Source organism: Pelecanus crispus, chromosome 11 (genome assembly GCF_030463565.1).
Source record: "Pelecanus crispus isolate bPelCri1 chromosome 11, bPelCri1.pri, whole genome shotgun sequence".
NCBI lineage: Eukaryota > Metazoa > Chordata > Aves > Pelecaniformes > Pelecanidae > Pelecanus > Pelecanus crispus.
The window spans coordinates 17,141,863-17,159,649 of record NC_134653.1 but is presented as its reverse complement, the minus strand read 5'-3'; the positions used below and the strand labels follow the sequence as shown (position 1 = coordinate 17,159,649).

Here is a 17,787-nt window from a genome sequence, read left to right as displayed (position 1 = left end):
TTCTTGCTCAGGCAAAAATCCCACCAGTTGCTTATGGATCACCTTGACTGAGGACTTCAGACCTGCTTTCAGTCAACCACAATCTCCCTGAAGACGGACTTACTACTTCGGGAGCTCAAAATCTTTGTTTCTTGCTCTCAGAGGCCTGATATACTTGTGGTGAGTTTATTAGATATGGGAAGCAATTCTCCTAGAGAAGAGTCAGTCATTTTCTAGGGGCTCTGACATCACTGAAAGCCCAGTCAGAGCAGCTTATGCAATCAATAGCTAGCAATGCCCTCATCTAATTTATGAGGACTTCCTTGAAGTCAGCCCAGAAAATTGAGCATATAAAGCATGGGATTGGAAGGGACTATTCTTCTAATTCCCAGCCTAGATTTGTTCAGTGCCTGTTCATTTCCATTTGTCCCTGTGTTATAGTATCCTGGGATGTTCAGAGCTCTCCTTCTGGCACATGTCCTGCCTAATGACAGCATTGGCTTCCTCCACATCTTTTTGCTGGGCATGAGGGTATCACCCCCTTTCTACTATATTGATCCTTGAGGCCATGCAGGTATCCTGTAATATCCTGATCCTCCTCTATTGTGACAGTACCCACTTCTTTTTTTTTTAGTATTTTGGCCATTAATAAAAATTCCAAGGCCCGATCCAGGACTGGATTCCATCAGTAATTTCCCTCCAGCCCAGTAATTCCCTTTCAACACTCCCATTAACATCTCCCTATTTTCTTGGGTGCTGTCTTACAGTTCCTCCACTAATTGATATTTTTTCCAGTCGAAATCACATGGTCCCAGTGCCACATGATGCTGCTGTAACATGGCTCGTGACTTACAACAAAGCTCATGACTGAGCTTTGAGATCTTGACACACAACTTGACGGATTTATCTGTTCTTACTTCACTCGTGCATATTGCAAACATCAATCAAAGTCTTCTTCAATGGCTAGTCCTCCTCTCCATTTTTCAGAATCCGCTTATTATTGCTAATATCCTTTTGATATTAGGAAATCACACCCCTCTTAGGTATTACACTTTTTCCCTTTTGTTTTTCCTGCTTCTTTGCGATATACAGTAATTTTACAATGTCTTCCCTAAGGCATGGCAAGCCTCTTCCACATTAGCTTTGAGATTTCCCAGTTGATTTTGCTGTTGCTCAAAAATTGTTTTTCTGAAAGAACAAACAAACCCTTCTATTCTCATTCTACATTAATTTAGCCTTCAGCTCCATGCTAAAGGTGTCAGCTCATCATCAATCAATCTTATGAATTACTTTCCTGCAACGCTGTCTCTACTTATAGTTATTTGCCTCTTAAAGGACAAAAAAATGAGATTCAAAGTGAAAGATCTGAAAGACCTGAGCATAAATCAAACTCACATAACATAATGCAGAATCAGATCCACAACAGGTTACAATACCTGTTTTCTCACAGCTCAGGTCCCTTAGACTTGCTCCTGTTCCCCAAGAAAAGCATTCCAGTGTTCACTGTAACTGTTTGGGGTGGTGGATGCTGTAGGACATGTCACCTCCAGACTGACAGTTGCTCCAAACACACAAGGACACTAAAATGTTGTCATTGGCTTAGCGACTCTGTGGGTTGCTCCTTTCCCCTTTGGCTAAGCAGCCTTGCAATCTCAGAAGAAGGGGTGAGTTTGAACCAGGGAGGGTCTCCCTTTTGCTGCAGAGCTGGAGTTGGAGCGGAAGCTGGAGCTGAAGCTGAAGCTTCCTCCACTTCCACAGGCAGTGCCGCAGGTGGACATGTGCAACCACTCCATGGATCACCATGACCTGCAGCCAGGCAGAAGATTCAACTGCAGTGATATCTGCCTCCTCTTGTGGTGGCAACAAAAATCACAAGGTTTAGAAAAATGCCGGTGAGCTTCTGCCTATGCTGAAATCTGAGGGAGCATGGCTATGCTGGGGCCAGGGCTTCTGTCTGGCTTAGTGATACACTTAACTCTGAATATAGTACAGGTGCCTGTGTAATGGTCAGGGCTCACCACATCTGCTTCTTGCTCTTTGGTCCATGAGTCCTCAAGCACAGCCCCTCCTCAGGAAGTCAGACACAAGTGGAAGACCCCATTCTGGAGAGTATATGGAAGACCCCGTTCTGGAGAGTATATTTCCTACAGTGTGTCAAACAGGCCTGGGGAGAAATCTGGACTATATACTGAAAATATCCTTGTTTGAAACTATGATCTGGAAAAATAAATAATGGTGACCTGTCCAAATTGAATCTATGAAGCTTTAACAATGCTGACCCATGATTTTTGATAAATATACTTCTACTATTAATAAAGGCACTCAGCTGCTCAACCACTGAAGGAGGTATAAAAGCTTTCTGGCTGAGCAGCTACAATGCACATTTTGCCGTATTGCTTTCCATAAATCCCTAGCTGGGATCCTCTTGGCCATGTTTAAAGGTCTCTGGAGAGCACAGGGCTGGCACAGTCTGCTCCCATATCTCTGTCTGGTCCTGGTATGAGGAGTAAAAAAGCAGCGCTGGCTGGAGAAGCCTATTTTTAACTATCTCCGTCTAGCTGGATCCTCATTGAGTTGTCTCTACCCAGCAGCTCACTGCCTACTTAGAATCATAGAATCATAGAATCGTTTAGGTTGGAAAAAACCTTTAAGATCATCCAGTCCAACCATTAACCTACACTACCAAGTCTACTCTAAGCCAGTCAAGGGTAGACTAGACTAAACCATGTCCCGAAGTGCCACATCTACCCGTTTTTTGAACACTTCCAGGGATGGGGACTCCACCACCTCTCTGGGCAGCCTGTTCCAATTCTTGACCACCCTTTCTGTAAAGAAATTTTTCCTAATTTCCAACCTAAACCTCCCCTGGTGCAGCTTAAGCCCATTTCCTCTCGTCCTATCACTAACTACTTGGGAGAAGAGACCAACACCCACCTCACTACAACCTCCTTTCAGGTAGTTGTAGAGAGTGATAAGGTTCCCCTCAGCCTCCTCTTCTGCAGACTAAACAACCCCAGTTCCCTCAGCTGCTCCTCATAAGGCCTGTGCTCCAGACCCTTCACCAGCTTTGTTGCCCTTCTCTGGACATGCTCCAGCACCTCAATGTCTTTCTTGTAGTGAGGGGCCCAAAACTGGACACAGTATTCCAGGTGCAGCCTCACCAGTGCTGAGTACAGGGGAACAATCACCTCCCTGCTCCTGCTGGCCACACTGTTCCTGATACAAGTGAGGATGCTGTTGGCCTTCTTGGCCACCTGGGCACACTGCTGGCTCATGTTCAGCCAGCTGTCGACCAACACCCCCAGGTCCTTTTCAGCCAAGCAGCTTTCCAGCCACTCTTCCCCAAGCCTGTAGCGTTGCATGGGGTTGTTGTGCCCTAAGTGCAGGACCCGGCACTTGGCCTTGTTGAACCTCATACAGTTTGCCTCAGCCCATTGGTCCAGCCTGTCCAGGTCCCTCTGCAGGGCCATCCTACCCTTGAGCAGATCGACACTCCCACCCAGTTTGGTGTCGTCTGCAAACTTACTGAGGGTGCACTCAATCCCCTCATCCAGATCGTCGATAAAGATATTAAACAAGGCTGGCCCCAAAACAGAGCCCTGGGGAACATCGCTCGTGACCAGCTGCCAACTGGACTTAACTCCATTTACAGCTACTCTCTGGGCTCGGCCACCCAACCAGTTTTTTACCCAGCGAAGACTACGCCCGTCCAAGCCATGAGCTGCCAGCTTCCCAAGGAGAATATTGTGGGAGACGGTGTCAAAAGCTTTGCTAAAGTCCAGGTAGATGACATCCACAGTCTTTCCATCATCTACCAGGCGGGTCACCAGGTCATAAAAGGAGATCAGGTTGGTCAAGCAGGACCTGCCTTTCATGAACCCATGCTGGCTGGGCCTGATCCCCTGGTTGACCTGCACTTGCCTGTTGAGTTCACTCAAGATGAACCTCTCCATAATCTTTCCCGGCACCGAGGTCAGGCTGACAGGCCTGTAGTTCCCCGGGTCCTCCTTCCGGCCCTTCTTGTAGATGGGCGTCACGTTGGCAAGCCTCCAGTCATCAGGGACCTCCCCTGTTAACCAGGACTGCTGATAGATGATGGAAAGTGGCTTGGCAAGCTCCTCTGCCAGCTCCCTCAGTACTCTTGGGTGGATCCCATCTGGCCCCATAGACTTGTGAGCATCCAGGTGGCATAGCAGGTCATTAACTGCTTCCTCCTGGACTATGAGGGCTCCATTCTGGTCCCCATCCCTATCCTCTAGCTCAGGGGCCTGAGTACCCTGGGGATGACCGGTCTGGCTGTTAAACACAGAGGCAAAGAAGGCGTTAAGTACCTCAGCCTTTTCCTTGTCCTTGGTGACAATGTTCCCCCCCACATCCAGCAAAGGATGGAGATCCTCCTTGGCTCTCCTTTTATTGCTAATGTACTTGTAAAAGCATTTTTTATTATCTTTTACAGCATTGGCCAGATTGAGCTCTAGCTGGGCTTTTGCCTTTCTAATTTCCTCCCTGCAGGACCTGACAAGATCCCTGTACTCCTCCTGAGTTGCCCACCCCTTCTTCCAAAGGCGGTAGACTCTCCTTTTTTCCCTGAGTCCCCGCAAAAGCTCCCTATTCATCCAGGCCGGTCGTTTTCCCCGCCGGTTGGTCTTACGGCATGCAGGGACAGCCCGCTCTTCTGACTTGAAGTCACTGTGACAGGGGATCTGTAAAGGAAGAGTATAATGAAGAACTGTGTCCCAGGAATATGGACCAAAAATCTGCTGTTAGAGTTGCATGCTTTAGCTTTTGACCGAAACATCCGATGACTGCAGCAGACTGGTGAGAGGCTATTTGGTGTAGTCCGTGGAGCTTTACTGTATGCAGCTTTCAGTGTTATTCACAAATGAAAAATAGGAGGTCCATCATTTCAGTGTAGATAAATAAGGTGACACAGATAGGGAAATACAATCTAAACCAGAGGAGGTTTAACTTGAACTGGCTATTACAGCTCAAGAAAAAGACACTGGAGTCCTCATTGATGGTTCACCAGAATTGTAGCCTTGACGTGCAGCAAAAAGCCAGCAAAATATGGTGATGTCGTCAGGAAGGGCTTGGGCTCTCAAAACAAGAAAGAGGGCATCTTTTGCCTGCTGTGTAACAGCTTGGTGCACCCACATCTGTGCAGTTCTGCCCTCTGAATCTAAGGACATAGTTGGACTTAGAGTCCTGAGTAGAGTAACTGAGATGATCAAGGGGATGGGGCAGCTGCAGTATGAGGAAGTCCTGGGAAGGCTGGGGTTTTTCCCTGGAGAAGGGGTAGCGGAAAGGGCCAACTCTACAAAATCATAAAGTGAATGACCTGGTGCTCATCAGATTCTGTATGACTAGAATTAGAGGCCATCGATGAGTCTGGTAGAATGGTTTAAAATGGATAAAAAGGACTTTATACAGGGCAGCAGGGAGAATGAACTTCTGGAACTTGCTGCCACAGGAAGTTGTGGAAACAAATAGGATCAGCAGGTTTATAAAAGGTATAGCAAATTCATGAGCAGCAGGTCAACAGACAGATGCTGAATGCAACAGGCAGGAATGTACCCTCTGAAACTGCTATAACTGCTAGTGTGGATGCTGGAGGACCACAATCAAAAATGGCTAGGCTTGTGTGCTCTCCCCAGATGGCATCTCCGGTTGCTGAAAACAACACTGGGAGAAAGGAACCAATGATGTGACCAGCAGAGCATTTCCTATGTTCTCAGTTTCACCATCCCTAAGCAAATTCAGATCTTCTCAGGTGGTTGGTGTGTGGTAGGAAGACAGGGCAACCAGCAGGAAGAAAATTTTTGCATTTCTATTCATTTTCCATCTCTGTAATGAAAATCTGATCAATCCCCAGTGGACAATGTCAAGCGGGTCTGACTGAAAAATATTGGAATCTCATTGAAAAGGCTTCCTAGTGATACAGCTGCAGTGAAAATCTGGCTTGTTCTAGTTTTCAAAAAAGACATGGTGAGCCACAAAAAGAAGGTGGAAAAACATGCAAAAGTAGGTGTGGAAAGCTTCTGCCATTTAGCTGATGAATGGCTCCAAAACAGCAGTGACGGCACTGAGAAGGCATCAGTGTTAATACAGATCTGCTCCTTCTCCTGCCAGATATAAAACCCAAGACCTGGATTCTGTTGTGAACATCTCCAAGGACAGGGGATTGTGATGCTTAATGCCTTTTTGGTCATGGGAGCTCACAGAATGAGACCTGGGTTCCTCAGTGGTCAGCTTTGAGGGAGATCAGCAAAAGGGTTTTCTAAGATGTTGCTTGCAATGTTAAACTTTTTGTGATGTGTCCTGGTTTCGGCTGGGATAGAGTTAATTTTCTTCCTAGCAGAAGGCATAGTGCTGTGTTTTGGATTTAGTAGGAGAAGAATGTTGATAACACACTGATGTTTTAGTTGTTGCTGAGTACTGCTTATGCTAGTCAAGGACTTTTCAGCTTCCCATGCTCTGCCAGGTGCACAAGAAACTGGGAGGGGGCACAGTCAGGATAGTTGATCCAAACTGCCCAAAGGGCTATTCCATACCATATGACGTCATGCTCAGTATATAAATTGGGGGGGTTGGCCAGGGAGCAGCGATCGCTGCTCAGGAACTGTCTGGGTATCGGTCGACGGGTGGTGAGCAATTGCACTGTGCATCACTTGCTTTGTATATTATTATTATTATTATTATTATTATTATTATTATTATTATTATTATTATTATTTTGTTATTATTATCATTACTATTTTACTTTATTTCCATTATTAAACTGTTCTTATCTCAACCCAGGAGTGTTTCTCACTCTTACTCCTCCGATTCTCTTCCCCATCCCATCAGGGTAGGGGGAGTGAGTGAGCAGCTGCGTGGTGCTTAGTTGCTGGCTGGGGCTAAACCACGACATGATGGCAAAGGAGAGCAGGCAGTGTTATAAGTTCTGCGAATACTTGTTTTTATGAGCCCCATCCTGTCTGGAGGGACTTGTATCGCTGTGCTTGATGAGGCTGCTCCGCTGGGAGCCGTCTTTGCTTCTAGGAAAGGAAGGAAAGAAAATATTTGAAATCCTTCATAAAAATCAGCATTTTAGTGAAGGCTGACTCTATTTTCTGTCTTCTATGACCACTTTTCCTTTTCCCATTAGCAAAACAGCCAGCAGAGAAGGTGGGAGGATCCTAAAAGTGTGGATTAAAGTATATTTCAATCATTCTGGTATTTTTAGACTGTTTGCCTGAAAAAATGCCCCTTTACCTCAGCAACTGATGGAAGCCATCTCCACTCAGCCAGTATCTTTGAGAAGCGGTGGAGAGTGATGGGTTTGCAGAAACAAGACAATAGGGTTTCTTATCATTAGCAGGGTAAAAGGAGGGAACTAAGGAACCATAAACTAGTCACCTTCAAATCACAAAAAAAACAGTGGGACATTTAATTGAAGCAAGAGATGAGTAATAACCATGGCCATTGCCAAGAATGAATAATTTCAGATGAGTCTGTTTTCCTTCTGTGTCAGATTCCAGCCCTTGGTTCAACATTATTATTCACTGTTCCTTCATCAATAACTTATGTGTTGTAATGGAGAATGTGCTTATTAAATTCTCAGGTGTGCCTGGGCTGGAAGGGCTGAGAGCACCCCAAAGCACCAGGTTAAAATTCAGAATGATCTAGACAAGTCAGAGAGATCGGTTCAGTATGGAAAATCTGAATTTAGGAAAGAGTAACTGTCCAGCCACAAGGAAAACAAACTACTTACACAGCACTTTTTCAGCAAAAGACCTATAGGCTGCACCAATCATGAGTTATGCTATTGGCATATTGAATGCCAATGTGGGACGTATAAACAGAAGAACAGTTTGTAAAACAAACGATGTTTTCCCTCATCTCTCCAGCAAAAGGATCTCTCAGCTGGTGTCCTAAGATCAGCTTCCAGTAATAAACCCATTCTGTATCTTCCCACTGCTTCTCTGCTAAACTTTGAATGGGAAATTCCTGGTAAATTCCCCTAGGATCCTTGACCTCATCCAGAAGTAGGCACTTCTGTGTCCCTTTCCAGGACGTACTCTCTAGGGCCATGACTTTTTATCAGATGCTAATAAGAGTAGTACCCAAGCTACCTGGACAACGCTGGTTGCAGCCCCTCAAGAGACTGGTAAGTGTTGTGATCAGGTAAGTCATAACCATCAAGCTTGTTTCCTGATGTCATTTTAGTTCCTCTTTCAGTAAAAATGAGCTCTGAGATGCCACTTGCCTTGGTGGCTATCATATAACAAAATACTGTAGTGTTCTGCGGGTATTTGAACCATAGATACTTTGTCCATCAAGAATAAATGTTGATGAGTGACAAGAAAGGCTTCCAGATAGTGGAGACATCAGAACAGGACTTTGTGTCACCTGAAGATGTTCATCGTCCTTCTTCCCCTGAAGGTGCCTACTGTGACTCTGCCTCCTGCGTGCTGCCATGGCCTGGGTCAAGGGGCTTTGCCCCCCAAGTCCACCTCCTCCACATCACCTGGTGCTATTTTGGGCTGCCGCTGCTGTGGCAATGCAGAGATTGCCTCCACCTCATCAGCACCCAGGCTGCAGCAATACCAGCTGCAAAACCAACCTAGGCAGGCAGTGGGAGAAATATTTGACCTGCCCTGCTCTAGACCACTGCTGCTGTGCTGCTTGCAGGTCTTGAGGCAGCTGGGCAGGAACGCAGGCTCAGGGAAAGCCAACCTGTAGAAAGCCACTGCCAGTGTGTCTGGCCCATGGGGCAGGCTGCGTCCCGGGGCACATGAAGCCATGGCCACCAAGGGATGCCCAGTGAAGGGAGCCCGGGGCTCACATGGCCCTGCGCTATGAGCCAGGAGGCATGGGGTCCCCGGCTGCTGGGGCACCCAGCACTGGAAGGGGGCTGCTGGGGAGGGCTCCTGCACCCCTCCGAGCTGGCACCAGTGTCCCCAGTGTGCTTGGGACCTGGGGCTGGCTGGAAGCCCATCCTGGCAGCCTGCTTCTCCCTGCCTGGAGGCTTCAGCTCAGCCCTGCAGGCAGGACCAAAGCTTGGCCCTCTGCACCCTCTGCCTGGCCCTGATAAAGCACCGCAGCTTGAGGTCCCCATCTTGTGGCAGCAGGGACAAAACTCATCCCAGCTCTTTGGAGCTCAGCGGTTTTTTGGCCAGGGAGAGCCCTGGGAAAGCGCTGCAGAGCCAGGACACTGCCCACTGCCACACAACGTGTCCTGCCTAAGGACATAATACGGTGTGGAAGTGGTTGGAAGTGAAAGCCTGCAGAGGCAGTGGAGACAACTGCCAACCCTTTCCCCTCCACGCACATACCGTCCCCTGCGTTGCTCTTTACACCTTGCCTCTTATGCACATGCCATGTATGTTAAGGACCCTGCAAGTCCTCTGGACCCTCTGTGGCTGGGTTTGGAGCATCCCAAGTCTGTGCTGGATTTGATGCTGGCTCTTCCCAGGGCTTTACACACTAGCCCACACCACCTTGCATACCTGTGTGCCCTGACCCCCCACCGTGCCCCTGCTTCCCCTGAGCTCCTCAGGGAGCAGAGGCTCTCTGTGGAGCAGGCTTGTGCCCACAGATATGTCTGGGTGATGTTGGCTGGAAGGGTGCAACCTGCTCCAACACCCTGCTCTGCGCAAAGGTAGATCAGGTTGATCAGTGATGTTCTGACCAGCTTTGTGTTCCCCTCCTCACCGTGCCCAGGTGTGGTGGACATATGCAGTCATGATGCCTGTGGTGCTTTGCAGGAGAAACCCTGGGAGCATCCCTCTCTCTCCAGAGTCATTTGGGGTCTCTCCTGCCTCTGATATGTTCACTGATGGTGACTGGAGGCTGTGGGGCTGGTACAAGTGTCCATCCTTGCAAGTCCCAGGGAGCAAAGGGGCCCATGGCAACCTCAGCTTGGCTCCATGCTCTGGCTCTGCTGCACCAGCTGCACTGGGCGCTTTCTCAAACCTTCACCCCAGCACCTCCCAGCCCCAGCAGGGATGGGGCAGCCTTACTCAGCACCTGGCAGGTTGTAGCCCCCTGGGACTATCTGTTGCCCCATCTCCCACCACACCCACAGCTGGAGGAGAGCCTGCACACTCCTTTTTATCAGCTGCCTGCAGCCTCCCCCACCACGGCTGCCCCATTGCGATAAAGGCCAGGGGCTGCGCAGACACCAGCACTGTGGCACCTGACACTGCTTCACTGCCTGTGCTCATTTTCCTCCCCTGATACCCCCTACCCCGCTGCAGTTCAGGGCCCAAAGAGCAGGATCTGGGGCTGAGCTCCATCTGCTCCATTTGCAATCCCCCTAGCCTGCCAGCCCCCCAGGAACCCTCCAAAATGACACCCCAACAATGCAACATTAGGTGGAAATGGCAGTCCTATGATGCTGCACAGCCCTGCGTGCTAGGGATGCACAGAAAGGTGCCCTTGCACTTAGAGGTCCTCAGGGTGTCCTCACTGTGCCACCACTCAGAGGGTTGCATGCACCAGGAGCCCCCGTTCCCCACTGTCTCCCACAAGCCCTTCCAGGACAAGATGATCTCCAACAATTTGGCCTGAACAGGGGCAAGAGGGGCACGGGACAAGAGGGGATCCCAGCATGGTGCTCTGGTGAGAAGGCCGGGACTGCAGAGAGCTCCCAAGGGCCAGACTCTGGCTGCTCTCCCTGAGTCTTTCCCCTCCACCAGTGCCTGGAAATGCTCTCCTTGCTCCCAGATGCCCACAGCTGGCAGAGCTGTGTCTGCCTGCCAGGCACCACCACCCAAATGCTGCCTCTCTCAGAGACAGCAAAACCAGAGCCCATTTCCTCTGCATGCCCACCTGGCAAGGGGGAACCCCCAGTTCAGATCCCCAGAGCAGATCCCTCCCACTCCCTTCATGCGGGCAGCAACCAGAGCAGGACGCCAGGGCTGGAGCACAAATGCAACAGATTTTATTTCAGATCATTTGGCTGCTCGCTGTTGGAGGGCTGGCAGTAGGTTGGGTCCAGCTCTAGCCATGGTGCCGCCTTAACGGTACTTGGCAGTCAGCACATTGCCCACGGCACACAGGAACTTGTCCAGGGAAGCGTGGACCTCCGGGGTCAGGAGAGAGGGGTGGTGGGCGGCCACCACCACCAGGAAGCAGTGGCCCAGCAGCTGAAAGGCAAAAGGAGATGGTAAGCAACAGGGTGAGGTGAAGGGGTAGCCATGGGGGTGCAGGAGGGCAGCTGGGCTGATCACCCCTTCCCAGACACTCACTTTGAAGTTGACGGGGTCCACGCGGAGCTTTTGGGCATGGAGGTCACTGAGCTTGGAGAGGGCACCGGCAATGTCATCGATGTGGTTGCAAGCCTCGACCAGTGCAGCCGCCACCTTCTTGCCATGCGCCTTGATCTGAGCAGAGCCTTGGTGCAGGTCGAAGTGGGGGAAGTAGGTCTTGGTCTGGGGGTAGGCGAGAAACAACCTGGGGGACAGAGGGGGTCAGGGACAGATACAGACAGGGACGGATGAGACAGGGACAGGGTCACATAGGACAGGGTCAGTTGTGGATGGGGGCAGATGGGAGAGAGTCGGGGACAGACGGGAGAGGGGATGATGATGGGGATGGACACGTACCTGTCCAGGGCCTCACCGCCTAAGTCTTCGATAGCACCGCCAATTTTGCCGAAGAGACCCTTCACATTGGTCTTGTCGTTGGCGGACAGCACCATGGTGACACCTCCGCGTTGGCAGCCCCCAGCACGGGTGTCCCTGCCGGCTGCCGCCGCCCTTATATGCAGTGCCGGGGCACCGCCCGCCCCCCCGGCCCGCCCCGCTCCCGGCCCCGGCCCCGGCCCCGCCGGCGCTGGACCCCGGCCAGGCGCGGCCGCCGCCCGCCTCCCCCCCCGCCAGCGCCGCGCCCCGCTCCGCCCCGCGGCACCGGCACCGGCTGGGGGGGTCTCTGCCCCCCCGGCACCAGCTGGGTTTTGGGTCAGGATTAGGGTTAGGGCTCACATCAATGCAGGCTGGGTGGTCCCTCCCCTCTGGCACAGGTTGCCTGCAGGGTTAGGCTTAGGGTTAGGGTCTGCGTTGGCACGGGTTGAGTTTAGGGTCTGCACTAGCACAGGTGGAGAAGCCCGTGTGTGTCCCCTCCTGGCACAGGCTGGGTTCAGGGCTCGGAGTGGGGTACCGGCTGAGGTCCCCCTGGCGCAGGAAGCTCTGGCACAGCCTCGATGTGTTCTGGCAGGATGGTGGGGACAGCAGCATGGGGGTTGTAACTTCAATAGCGTGGTGGGAGTCTGTGCCCCACAGACTGAGCCTGCCCAGCACCCCTGACACCCACACGTACTGCGGGCACCTGCATGTACAGCCTGACCCATCCAACACAGCCTCCATGCACACATATGAACTGCCCCGGTACACGCACTGCCCCTACATGCATTGCCATCTAACACGGCCCCTGCACATACACCACCCTTGCACACACACACGCTGCCTGTATACACACACTGCCATCCAACACAGCTCCTGTGCACACACTGTCCCTGCACACACATGCTGCCCCTATACACACCCTGCCATCCAACGCAGCCCCTATACACACAGCCACTCATGCATGCTGCCCCACTGCACCTACTGCTCTCATTCCCTCAATGCACCCCAAACTGGTGTACCCCAAAGTGTGTGCCCTTTTCACCTCCTGCTCCCCGAACTGCAGTCGCATCCCTTTGCATGCAGACCCCAGAGCTCCCCTGCCCGAGCCCTCTCTCCTGCGCACGTGCTGTGCTGGCCCCAGTGCTGCACACTGCGTGACCCTGACTCCCGGGAAGGGGGTACACTTGGCAGTGCCACGGCGATCCGCGCTGGGCACTGATGCAAGCACTGGTCTGCAGCAGCAGGACCTCACAGCCAGGGAAGGAAGACACACAGGCCACAGTGGCCCATGGCAAGCCCCGTGTGCCCCAACTGACGAAGGTGAGGAAGGCAAGAAGGGCAATGAAGATGAGGATGGTGAGGATGATGAGGGGGGTGAAGAAGGTGAGGGGGCCTGCAGTGCTTCCAGTAGGTTTGAGAGCTGGCGCAGGCAGGCAGGGGACAGTTCACACCCGTGTTTCCTCCATGACAGACGGTTCTTATCATTTGTGTTTGGGGGAGATTAGCTCAAGCTGGCACCATTTCAGAGCAAGGAAGGAGGGGAGGATGGGGGGGGGGGCTGATGTTCTGGGAAGCAGAGCCCAGGGAAACAGCGGCAGGGCAATGTGTCTGCTGCCTGTGTGTGCGTCAGGGGGGCAAACTGCAAAGGCAGAAGAGCCCTTCAAACTGGTGGCACAAGAATAAATTAGTGTAAATGCGCATGAAGACACTGGGAAGTAGACTGGTATGTGTCTGAGCATGGAGGAAAAGCGCTGTGGGTTCATGAGTGCACTTGTAGGTGCAGGGGTCAGCGTGGCCCAGGGACTCGCAGCCCTGTGTTTCTGGACAGGCAGGATCCCTGTACACCCAGCACCTGGCTGCTGCCTGCACTCAGCCACCATAGGCACCACTCTCCTCATGCACCGTCCCCCATCCCTCAACAATGCTCATCTCCTCCCTCTGGTGTCACAGCACAGAGCAAACCCTGGGTTAGTTTAGCATCTTATAACCCATCACCTGTGATCTAAACACAATGATTTTTTTTTTTTTTTTAATTCAGGCTCCAAACCCCTGAAACTGGTGGCCCTGTGCTGGACTGCTGCCCTGTCCACCCCGCTTCCACCTTGCCCAGGCTCCAGGGGAAGAGCAGACACCCAGGGCAGGCATGGAGGCACTTCCCTGGCAATTGACAGGGATTTGTGGCTCAGGGGCTTGAGCTCAAGAACAGTGTTTGTGCTTAATGGTCTGTGGTGGATTTTTTTCACTCCATGAACTTGTCTGACTGCCTGTGGAGCTCATGCAGGCACTTAGCTCCCACAGCATCTCCAATAAAGTTCTAAACAACTGTTGTGATAGGTGGAGCCAGGAGGGATTAATCCTACACCCCTGGAGAATCCTTCAAGGGGATGCAAGAACCACATTTGGCTTGGTGCATCCTTCCACCCCCACTCCCCAGAGGGATGCACGCACGGCGAGGCGACAGGCTGAGCCCCATTCCCCGGGTCCTGCTACCAGCATTGGCCACATCCCAAGCTAGGGTGGTGTGGAAGCAGGCAGGGCCCTGGGGGGCACCCAGGGAGTCCATGGCCAGTGCTGCCCCCCTGTGCCACAGCTGGCCTCACTGGCAGCTCCCTCACTCCCTCCAACCGGAGCACCGCAACACCCCAGCCCACCCTGGCCCCTGGCCCCGGCACAGATGGACACGGTGCTGCGGCAAAGGTGTCTTTATTGATGGCACCCAGGTGTGGGCAATGGCTCATCTGTACTTCTCGGCCAGCACGGCGGCCACGGCTGACAGGAACTTGTCGAACGCAGCGTGCACTTCAGGGGTGTAGTCGTTGCCCAGGTGCACGGCCAGCACCACCTGGAAGCACTGTGACAGCAGCTGCAAAGCAAAAGAGGGCTCAGCACCACCACTATGGCCCCTGGCCCCCCAGCCTGTTTCCCAGCCCTCACCCCTCAGCCCCTGGCCCCCCATCCCTCGCCTGCCTTGAAGTTGACGGGGTCGACGCGCAGGTTGTAGGCATGCAGGCTGCTGAGCTCAGACAGGGCCTGGCTGAGGTTGTCCAGGCTCTTGACGGCATTGCCCAAGGCGGTCACCACCTTCTTGCCATGTCCGCGGATCTGGTCGGAGCCGTGGTGCAGGTCGAAGTGGGGGAAGTAGGTCTTGGTCTGGGGGTAGGTGATGAACATCCTGCCGGAGCGGGGCGGTCAGTGCTGCTGATCCCTGGCAGGATCCCCCCAACTTGCCCCCCCGGAGGGCTCCCACCCGCTCGCCTCCCTCACCCGTGGGGTGCCCGAGCCCAGCCCGCACCTCTCCAGGGCCTCGGTTCCGAAGTCCTCTTGGTGGCGGAGCACCTTCTCCCAGACCAGCTGGATCAGCTTCTTGTCATCAGTGGTCAGCATGGTGGCGGCTGGCCGCAGGCAGGTCTCGGTGGCTGCGGCGCCCACGGGGATCCCTTGTTATAGTGGCCGGCACCTCCACCCTGGCCTTATCTTATCGGTGCCGAGGGGCCAGGGGGCCGCGGCCATGCAGTGCCGGGCCCAGGGAGCGGCTGTAGTGCTGCCTCGGGGGGCCCCAGATGCCTCGGGGGGCCCAGCCCTCAGGAGGCCCCAAGGGGGCCCGGCTGCCCTGCCCTGCCCTGCCCCACTGTGCCAGCCCCACGCTAGGCCAGGGGCTGAGGACAGCGCCTGGCCGGGCTGCCCCGTGGTCAACAGCAGCCATGGGCACATCCCGTGGGTGCCACAGCCTTGGTCTTGCTGGCTGGTGTGTCCTCAAGCCTCCTGTCAGGATCCACCATTCCCCCCAGCCAGGACAGGGTCCTGCCTGGCTCCATGGGTGTCAGGGTGGGTCCCACACTTGTCCCTGGCCTCTCATGTCCTCCAGCCTTTGGCGCATCCAGCCCCTCTCTTCCCAAAGAGCCCCTGGGCCTCTGAGCAGGAGCCATAGACAAGCCCTCCCGGGTCATGCTGGGGATCTACCATGTGGAGCACCATCTCTCCAGCAGCCTGAAGAAACCTGGGTGGGAAATAACCTCCTTTTTGGGTGAGTGGTCTTCCCAAAGTCCATCCTGTGATACTTGTCAGGCCTGGGCTTCTTCCCTGCTTCCCACCCTGGCATGTGCTCCTGCCTTTCCCAGTAAATGCTGCGACATCCCACAGGGCATGTGGTGGTTGGTGACTATGACATCCTTTGCTCAGCCTCTGTACAAGGTCATTGGTACAAATTTGGGGTTAGGGGCACACCAGATGCTGACCTACCGTCTAAGTTGTGGATTTAAATGTCCAGGTTGTCCGAGACCCACAAATGTAAAATGTTTTAAAAACTGCTGTGGTACACCGGGTGACACATTTAGAGCAATTTGGTGGTTTCAGAACTTCCGCACTGTCTCTCTCCCCCTTGTCCAAACACAGTCCCGAAATTTTGTAAATGAGATGAGGACCACAGCTTGCAGTGCCAGTTCATGTTGTTGATCAGAGTGTGTTTAAGCCTTTGCACCCACCTTTTCATGTCAGATGTCCTCTGAGACAGGCATGGGCAGTGAATGTAACCTGATAAATAATTTTTTTCACAGCAGCTCACATGGTGCTGTGTTTTAGATTTTTGACCAAGCCAGCCCTGATAACACACTGATGTTCTGGCTTTTACTGAGCAGCGTTTGCATAGCATCCGGGCCATCTCTGCTTCTTACACTGTCCCCCCAGTGAATAGATTTTGGGGTGCACAATATGCTGGGACAGACAGAACCGGGCAGATGACCCCAACTAACCAAAGAGGTATTTCATACCATATAAGACCATGCTCAGCAATAAAAGGCTGTCGTGGTTTAGCCCCAGCCAGCAACTAAGCACCACGCAGCCGCTCGCTCACTCCCCCTGCCCCGATGGGATGGGGGAGAGAATTGGAGGAGTAAGAGTGAGAAACACTCCTGGGTTGAGATAAGAGCAGTTTAATAATTGAAATAAAGTAAAATAGTAATGCTAATAGTAACAGTATAATAATGATAATAATAATAATGATACACGAAGCAAGTGATGCACAATGCAATTGCTCACCACCCGCCGACCGATACCCAGACAGTTCCCGAACAGCGATCGCTGCTCCCTGGCCACCCCCCCCAGTTTATATACTGAGCATGATGTCATATGGTATGGAATAGCCCTTTGGGCAGTTTGGATCACGTATTCTGGCTGTGCCCCCTCCCAGTTTCTTGTGCGCCTGGCAGAGCATGGGAAGCTGAAAAGTCCTTGACTAGCATAAGCAGTACTCAGCAACAACTAAAAACATCAGCATGTTATCAACATTCTTCTCCTACTAAATCCAAAACACAGCACTATGCCTGCTGCTAGGAAGAAAATTAACTCTATCCCAGCCGAAACCAGGACAAAGGCAAAAGAGAGGATTTTAGGGAGTTTTAGGTGGGTTGCCCATCTTTTTTGCTCAGGAACTGGCTGGGCATCAGTCTACCCATGGGAGGTGGTGAGTGATTGCCTTTGCATCACCTGTTTTGTTTTATTTTCTTCCCTCTTCTTCCACTTATCCTTCACTTATTAAATAATTATTTTTGTTTGTTTGATCTTGACCCCCAAGTTTTCTTGCTTTTATTCTTCCTTTCCTCTTCCCCTCATCCCATTGAGGGGGAGAAGTGAGTGAGTGACTGTGTAGTGCTTAGCTGCCCACTGGGGTTAACCCACAACAGGTATGTACGGAGCATTACTGTGCTCCCCTCAGGGTGACCATCAGTGCTGTACTCTTCCTTGTTGCTGCTTTCCAGAGAAACCCCTGGGAATTTGTGGTCCCTCAGATGCCATCAACACTGATCTCCAATGGCCACTAGTATTCCCAAATTTCAAATGCATGTAAAGTTCCCCGTATAAAAATAAGAGATGTCAAGCTGAGGGGATGGTCCCTTTACCAAACCGGTCTAGCAGGTGTGATAGCCCAAGGTGTTCATGAAGGACATCAGATACCTCATCCATACCCCATGGAGAGGAGCATGAGAAGACAATGCCCAGCATCGCTCTGGGCACATCACAACATATGGCAATGCAGGTTTTGTTCACAACAGTCTGTGATGGGTTTTGGATAGGCCAAACAAAAAGCCTGGGTCCATTCAATATTCTAGCAGGGTAAAAGACTGTTTCCTGGTCAGCCTGGAAACAGTCTTTGGTGGATATACCTTTGGTGAGCAGTAACAGTCACAGGGCTCTACCTGTTCTG

The 17,787-nt window shown here is 52.1% G+C and overlaps 2 protein-coding genes across 2 annotated transcripts; both read right to left on the bottom strand.

Annotated features, from left to right (window-relative positions):
• Positions 1-10,884: 10,884 nt before the first annotated feature.
• Positions 10,885-11,661, bottom strand: LOC104025775 (hemoglobin subunit alpha-A; the record flags this gene model as incomplete). The annotated part of the gene is given in 3 exon segments (NM_001302369.1): positions 10,885-11,111; positions 11,214-11,418; positions 11,571-11,661. Coding segments are annotated over 3 exon segments (425 nt in total), but the record flags the coding sequence as incomplete, so codon positions are not given.
• A 2,661-nt stretch (positions 11,662-14,322) lies between these two features.
• On the bottom strand, positions 14,323-14,975 carry LOC104038040 (hemoglobin subunit alpha-2). The gene is made up of 3 exons (XM_075719237.1): positions 14,881-14,975; positions 14,556-14,760; positions 14,323-14,451 (listed from the first exon to the last, which is right to left on the bottom strand). Exons 1-3 carry the CDS (start codon positions 14,970-14,972, stop codon positions 14,323-14,325), a joined length of 426 nt encoding a protein of 141 aa, XP_075575352.1. The 5' UTR covers positions 14,973-14,975.
• Between the last annotated feature and the right edge of the window lie 2,812 nt (positions 14,976-17,787).